Below are 8,156 nucleotides of genomic sequence, written 5' to 3' on the forward strand. Positions count from 1 at the left end.
CAGGCAGGTGGTGCGCTCACGACGGGAGAGGCCGAAGGTCTGAATCAGAAGGTCTTTGAAAGCTGGGTACTTATCCTCCTCTGGAGGAGACTGGATGAAGTCTCCGACCTGGGTGGCTGTCTCCTGGTCCAGAGAGCTGACCACATGGTAGTACTTTGTGAAGTCGGAGGTGATCTGCTGAAGGTGGAACTGTGCTTCGGCCTGATCAAACCAGATGCTGGGACGAAGCATCCAGAAGGTGGGCAGATTGACTGCCACTGCGTTGGCTGCTGCGTTGTCGTCCATCGTGCGGGTCCAAAATACGTTTGGACCATCGGAGTCACCAGTGTAGCGGGTGCTACCGCAATGTGAAAGCAAAACAGTAGTCGATGGGTTGCAGAACAAGAAGTGGTTTATTTTCCCGCCTTGCGCGGGCCTTTTAAGAGAGACTGTTCCCACCCACCAAAAACGGAAATGGCGTATACGCTACATCATCAAACCTTTCCCGTGCGCGGGTTCTCCCTGTCGCTTGGGGAAGATGAAGGCCCAATGCCATCTTGGGCCTCAGCGCTCCGACGACGCGCGACCTGACCACCGAGCCGGTTCACTTGCTCAGATGGTGAGTTGCTACAAAAGAAAGAAAAAAAATCCCCAAAACAATAAGAAAAATTATAAACAATATATCAAACCAAACTAAGCTAAGGAAAAAAAAATTTAAAAAAAAACAGAAAAAAAATTGGACTAAAATTTCTCAACAGAAACAGAGTAATATTATGTTGTCAACTCCGTTCCTCTAAATTGAAAGGTTATTATAAGGGGATCTATATCACATGAAAATATTAAATAAATGGACTCCAAACTTCCTCAAATTTAAGCGAAGGATCAACAGTACCACTCCTAATTTTTTCCAAGTTTAAACATGATATAGTTTGAGACAACCATTGAAAAGTAGTGGTGGCGGGGGTGGTATTGGATCCTTCCATTTAAGCAAAAGGGATCATTTGACCATTAATGTAACAAAGGCAATCATGCGGTTAGCGGAGGCAGATAGATGGCCAGATCTATCCTCGGTAAACCAAAAATTGCAGTGGTAGGATGAGGTTGTAAATCAATCTTCAATACATTTGAAATAATGTTAAAAATATTTTTCCAATATTTTTCCAAAAGACGACAGGACTAAAACATATGTGTCAAAGAAGCCACATTCGATTTACATCTGTCACATATAGGATTTATATGTTGATAAAAACGAGCTAGCTTATCTTTTGACATATGGGTCCTGTAAACTACCTCAAACTCTATCAAAGAATGCCTGGCACACATTGGAGATGTATTAAGTAAATGAAGAATTTTCTTCCAAGTCTCTGTAGGTATAGATGTCTGCAGTTTACTTTCCCATTCATTCTTAATTTTGTCCAGTGGTTCTGAATGAATTGTCATTATTAAATCATAAATTATTGCTATCAAGCCCTTCTGACAAGGATTAAAACCAAAAATTTTTTCCGTAATTTCAGTTTTGTAAGGTGTGGGAAAAGAGGGTATAGTAGCTTTTAAAAAAATTCTAATTTGGAAATATCGATAGAAGTGTGATCTTGGCAAATTGTATTTGTTAGACAATTGTTCAAAAAATGAAAAACAGTTATCAATGAATAAATCACGAAAACATACTATTCCCTTCCTTTTCCATATGGAAAAAGCTGAGTCAACTCTGGATGGATGCAAGAAAAAATTAGATTGAATGGTGGATTGGGACTATGGTGGGCGTGTTGGTTACGAATAGTGCACCTCTGCATCTCTGCTATGGGGCCTAGTTTCTCGCGATCTACCCTGTTTATGCCTCTCATTAGGATTTGAGAGCAAAGATCGTTATAAATAGAGTTTCTGATTTCCGGAAGGCGCTGCCAGAGTAGGTTGAGCAATGAGATATAATCACTACGTTTAAGAGGCATATAGGCATACATTTTAATAGACAGGTCATAGAGAAGCAAGGACAGGAAAATACAGACTCGTCACGGGGAGGGGGGGGTGGGTTCTGAGGGACAGGGTCTATCAGAAGTTGGAAAGGCAAGGACTGATTAGGGATCGTCAGCACTGTTTTCTGCATGGGAAACCGTGTCTCACGAACTTGATTGACTTTTTTAAGGAGGTGACTAAGAGTATTGATGAGGACAGGGTTTTTTTCTACAAATCTGGATACAAAATTGGCTTGTTCACAGGAGCCAGAGAGTGGTAGTCGAGGGTTGCTTTTCAGAGTGCAGGCCTGTGACAAACAGAGTGCTGCAGGGAAGCTTGGTCCACTGTTGTTCATCATTGAGAACAACAACAATTTGGATGAGTATGTAGTTGGCATGGTTAGTAAGTTTGCGATCGACACCTAAATTGGTGGTATAGTGGACAGCTATAAAGGTTGTCTAAGATTACAACAGGACCTAGATCAGATGGAAAAATGGGCCAAGGAATGGCAGATGGAATTTATCTTGTACAAGTGTGAAGTGCTTCATTTTGGTAAGTTAAACCAGGGCAGGACTTACACAGTAAATGGCTAGGACCTGGAGTGTGTTGTAAAGCAGAGAGACCGAGGAGTAGACACACATGATTCCTTGAAGCTAGAGACACAGTTGGACAGGATAGCGAAGACTTCATTTGGCACGGTGGCTTTCACCAGTCAGGGCACTGCGTACAACAGTTGGGACATCCTGTTACAACTGTACAAGACATTGGCAAAACCACTCGTGGAGTACTGTGTGCAGTTCTGGTCGCCGAGTTATAGGAAGGATGCCCTTAAGCTGGAAATTGTGCAAAAAAGATTCACAAGGATTTTACCTGGACAGGAAGGCTTGAGTTATAAGGAGAGACTGGAGGCTGAGGTTTAATCTCTAGAGTGTAGAGGGCTGAGAGGTGAACGTATAGAGGTATATAACATCATGTGATGCACAGATAAGGGGAATGGTCACAATAAACGAGTTGGGCAGAAGGACACGTTTCTGCGCTAAATAACACTGTAAATCGATGGAAGAATGGACCTAGTGCGTGCAAATGGACTAATATGGATGGGCAAAATGTCCACAGGGACGAGTATGGGCCGAAGTGATTATGTTCGTGCTGTAGAAGTTGATGACTCCAGTTCAGAGCAGGAACGATCAGATGGGAGTTTGGGTGCATTGTGACCATATGACCGGGTTTTCTGTGACGTCTGAAAGGACTTGGGCTGTCGGCACGTCTCCATTTATGAAATTTGTGCATCTCAAATTGATGAAAGTAGGTTTATCCATTCCAGCTATAAAATAATATGCAAATTGCATCATGGAAAAAACGAATAGTACATGGTAAACGGCACGTGTTCGCGGAGAACTTGAGGCATCACATCTCCTATTTGGTCTCGAATCAGCGAACTCATTTTGCAGAAGGTACACGTTGGGTTTGTGAACTGCTTCCCGTTGCACACGGTCACTGTATTGCCAGTAGGCGCAGTAGTAGGTGCCAGCATCATCCTCGCGGATATTCGTCATAAACAGAGTGCACGATTGAGTCTCCGGTATTTTACCCGCAATTATCCGTTGCTGCCGTAATATCAAGGGCAATCACTCTCACCTCACCTCTGGAATTCAGCTCTTTGGTCCGTATTTGGAACAAGCTGGTGATGAGGTCTGGAGCCAAGGGTCTCAGTGAAACTGAAACATTGGCAAACAAGCTGATGGTGAATTCCAGTTGACGGCACTGTTAACGACATACTCCACCTACTTTGCTGCTGGTTGAGAGTATTCTGATTTGGTAGTTATTGGCCTGATTGGATTGCCCTGCTTTTTGTGTACATGAGATACTGTAACGAAAGTATGTGAAAATTCGTTCCTTGTTCTTTCCTGATTCAGCAGCAAGAGGTATTCACAAACAAAGGAGGCACTGTACACGTGTTAAAGGTTATAGAAACTACTTTATTGGAGTTATATGAAGAATGAAATACAGAAAGGAAGAAGAATACTGAACATAATAGAGAAGGAAGCAAAATAATACTTTTCAACCAATCAATGAACTGATCTATATAATGCCGGAGGGAACCTCAGGTGTCCGACAGCCTTTCACGCAGTCTTCTGTCTGTGTCTTAGCACCAGTCGCGACACAGCCTAAGGGAAGGTCCCGACTTGCACAAAGAAGGTTCCCTCTTTTATACCCCTCAAAATCTTAACATACTGTAGCTTTTACCCCATTACCTTTCCATGGTAAGAAGGTAGATGATCTGGACATGGCTCTCTGACTGTGTCTGCAGCAGGTAGTGAATAAACCAATTTATGGATAAATTTACTGGATCGAGTCATCATTAATCTCCCTCTCCAGGAGAGCATTAGCAGGAGTGACCACAGCATTGTCCCATCTTCACACGATGACACCTTTCATCATGTTGTGAGGCCTTCCAGTCATGTGAAATTGCATGGACTCAGAACAGATGTTGTCGCTGAAAACTGGTCATTCTCAAGCTGCTGTGGGCCATCAGCAGCAGCGTTCCACCACAAGTGGTAACCTCATGGCCCAGCGCAAGCCCTCAGTCTACCATGACAGGCCCTCCTAGCATTATGAACGGGTTCCGTTTTTAACAGATGTCCATAAGATGACATTGCTCATAAGTTGGAAAATGCACAAAATCTCTCTATATGGTAACCATATCTCCATAGAACTGTAACGACTGATGTGATTGTGAATAATCCACTGCAAACTGTGGTAGGTAGGTGTATGAGGTCTTTATTTGGCACAAGCAATTCTACTGGAGAATGCATTTCTCCGCTCCTCTTCTTTCCTTTTCCTGACACTGCAGTACAGTGAACCTTTATACTTTGCAAACAGAAAGATAACAATAAGTGAAGTACAGTTTCAATAGTTAAAATGAACTGCTTAACTTTAACATTTTGAGTTTGAAGATATAACCTTGAAGAATTACATATGGAATACATCCCAACTGACAGAATCCCTTTCAATATTCAAATACTGGTCACTGGTCTGAGGTGTTCTGAGCACGTAACCTCAGAAACCCCAAAAGTACCTCATTTTATAACAGCGTTGAGGAATGGCTTCCCGGATATACAAACAGGCAGAATGTTAATAGGCAAAACTGACATGTCCTGAACTGTGTATTAAATGGCAGGAATATGTCTTTAACGACGTTTTAATTCAAGAGATGGCCACTTAATGCCTTTCCTAATCTCATCATAAGGATTTCAATGAGGGTCAATTAACATGAATATTAACCTATTGTCTTGCCCTGCCTAGATACATTAGTACAGATCAGGTTGTCTCACATTCAATGGCTGGATTCGATGGGCTTGAAGTATCAGTGGATGCTACATTGTTGCACAAGTATCAATAGAAGCCGTTGCTGTGTCGGATTCTAAAGCAAATTTCTTAGGTGGCCTCTTGATAAAATTGTCAGCGTGTGTTCTTCAGAGACAATGTGTGATTACCGCAGGGAGGTTACATGTAAACATGTTTTGTTTGGAAGACTGGTTCTTGTTTGAATGAATTAGCTGCTTTCCGTATTCCATAACCCCTGAAGATGTCCCATGTCCCAGAACTAATAATTCCCAACAAATGGCATCAAAAGCACAGTCCAATTACATTTTGTAATATTTGGACCAATGAGAAAGAACTATTACTAACAGTGGAGAGAGAGAGGAAGCTAGTTTTTCCGCTCATGGGAATGAACATATGTACGTAGGTAGGACTTATGAATTTAATAATATTTATGGGAGCTCGTTCGTATGTATGGGTTTTGGACATGCTGGGAGCAGCTACAGACATATCTACTGATGAGCTGCCGGCCCCAATAACTCTGAAGTATCACCACGGTGATGCATACAAGAACAACATGCAACAGCCAAACAGATGTCACAACCAATGGATCTGACATGAAGGCTCCACAATACATTCACAGTTACTTTTGAATGAAAGTGGACCATTAAACAGCTAACGGTAGAAGGCTACAAGAACATCCCCATACTCAACAATATCCCGCCAAACATGTAAACACTAAAGACAAGCTTGAAGCCTTGGCTATCATGTTCAGTCAGGTGCTTCACCGAGATGATCCCTGTTGCTTACTTCATAACAAACACCACACTCCCCACCACCACCCCCCCCCCAACCACACCAGCATGGAAGCCACCTCACCACAGAGAAGTACAAGGGCAGAAGGGCCATGGGAACATCAACTTCCCCCCTCCCCCACCCCCGGTTCCCCTCCACACCACCCTGGCTGGGAAATGTGCTGCTGTTCGCTCATTGTCGCTGGGAGCTCATCCGCTTTCGGACTTACAGCGCCCGTTTGTAAGAAGCGTAGTCGATGGGATTTGGAAGCCAGCGGTTAACGCTCAGCTCACCGCGCCGGGGAATCAGTCTCTCCAGGAGACGGACAATGTGAGGCTCCCTACCGCCCCACCGGCCGGGCCACGCGGCGTTTTTCTGGTGACAGAGCCCCTCGCCCACTGATCCATACAAGGAGAGCCTCCTGGAACGGGCAACAACACGGAAACAGCTGCATCACTGAAGCGAGAAACGTTTTTCCTTGGAACTGCAGATCCGAACACTTCAGAAGCGGCTGTTTCACTGACTGTCGTCCGAACCCCAACTTCTGACCCGGCGGAAGGGGGTAAGCGCAAGTCCCTCTGGGGTTCGCTGCCTTCTCCGCTGCTCCGGCTGACTGGCGGCTCTTCGGGCTTTTTGTGCGGAGTTTCTGTTTCTGTTGCATACTGTGTACAGCATGTAGGCGCAATAATAAATGGCCGCTTGGTCATGCGTTAATTTTTCGATTACAAGTTGGAATTCGGAATTTGAAACTTTTCTCGCTTTGAAAGAATTCCCGAATCCTGGATCTCGCGTCACGCTGTCTCCAATGTAGAGTATCCTGGTAGGCGGCTGGCCGGGTTTCTGCTGGTACCAGTGAAGGGGCTCACTGTTGCTAACCGTGGCTCCAGTCACTTGACACGGTATTATCCCTGTTTTTCCGGGAGACCTGGACATCGAAGCTCTGGACTGGGTCAGGGTCTGAGCCAAACATCCACCTGCAAAAAGAGCAGAAATAGTTAAAAACAAATCTGCGCGGCGGGAGAAAGCGATAAAAGTTGAAGAGGCATCGGAAACGCACAGCTGAAAATCAGCACCAGGAACCAGGGACACAGCAACATCTTTGCTCCGCTGGGTCACGGCGATTCCCCAAACAGTTGGTTGGAAACTGAGAGAAATCAGCTCAGTTCCCTGGTAATACCCGTGTCGGACTGAACCCGCCCCGTTGCGCATTCCCCGGTCGCGCCCTGTTTCATTGGTGGAAGTGGGTGCCAGGGGCGGGGACATACAGAGCAACCTAAGAAGTGACATGTGGAGCAGGCCATCCGGTCCTTCAATCCTGCTCACCGTTCATCAAGATCACGTCTGGTCTCCCCCAGCGCCGTATTCCAGTGCGGTGTCCACAACCTCAGAGTGGCACCTGACACATCCCTAACGGACTGCGGAGATTCCGTTCCCCACCGGCGGAGAAATCCCTCTGTCCACCCTATCACTTTCAACTCAACCTTGTGCAGTTCAGGGAGACTGGAGCAATGACTACAAACGGCCTCGCATTTATCCCTTTCGGCGCTGGATAACCAAGAGACCTTAAGAATTCAGTTTTCAATACAACATGGTAGTACAAGGACAATGGACACAGCGGTTCATTTCCGCCCGCTTCCTGTCACATCGTTTTTAGGTTACATTCTTGCGAAACCCACACTACAGTCTCACTGCTTTATAGGCACTACACAAATATAATGTATTGTTTGCCTGGTCACTGGATCCGAATTGCAGCGTTAAAGTCAACATTTCTGTGTTTGTTCAGCCCTGCACTCAGCGGCGGTTGCGGTCTGACCCTGTTACTGATTATTAAGGTGCGTAGACTGCCGTTCACATCCGATCTCGGTTCCAGTTCCGTGACAGGGAATCCTGACGACCCCCCTCTGCCGCTCCCACCACTCCCGCCGCTCCGCCTGTTCGCAGCACGTAGAACCGTGAATCTGTTACTGTGGCGGCGGGGAAGTGGGTTTCCTACCGTGGGGTCCTGCTGCGGAAACGTAGACCATCCCTGTTCCACCACAGATGCTGCTTGACCCACTGGGTTCCTCCAGCACTTTGATTCTTATTACTCCATATGCCAGCATCTG

At 45.4% G+C, this 8,156-nt stretch overlaps 1 protein-coding gene across 1 annotated transcript; it reads right to left on the reverse strand.

The window, feature by feature from the left end:
• Positions 1–6,276: 6,276 nt before the first annotated feature.
• LOC127574468 (uncharacterized) lies at positions 6,277–7,197 on the reverse strand. The gene is made up of 3 exons (XM_052023488.1): positions 7,109–7,197; positions 6,572–7,025; positions 6,277–6,472 (listed from the first exon to the last, which is right to left on the reverse strand). Exons 1-3 carry the CDS (start codon positions 7,146–7,148, stop codon positions 6,277–6,279), a joined length of 690 nt encoding a protein of 229 aa, XP_051879448.1. The 5' UTR covers positions 7,149–7,197.
• Between the last annotated feature and the right edge of the window lie 959 nt (positions 7,198–8,156).

Source organism: Pristis pectinata, chromosome 9 (genome assembly GCF_009764475.1).
Source record: "Pristis pectinata isolate sPriPec2 chromosome 9, sPriPec2.1.pri, whole genome shotgun sequence".
Taxonomy (NCBI): Eukaryota; Metazoa; Chordata; class Chondrichthyes; order Rhinopristiformes; family Pristidae; genus Pristis; species Pristis pectinata.

Coding starts and splice junctions, on each gene's coding strand:
- LOC127574468 (XM_052023488.1), bottom strand. CDS start 7,148: ATGTTGCTGTGTCCCTGGTTCCTGGTGCTGATTTTCAGCT. Junction 7,026..7,108: donor CCTGGTGCTGATTTTCAGCT/GTGCGTTTCCGA, acceptor CTCTTTTTGCAG/GTGGATGTTTGGCTCAGACC. Junction 6,473..6,571: donor TGGGGTTCGGACGACAGTCA/GTGAAACAGCCG, acceptor TGCCCGTTCCAG/GAGGCTCTCCTTGTATGGAT.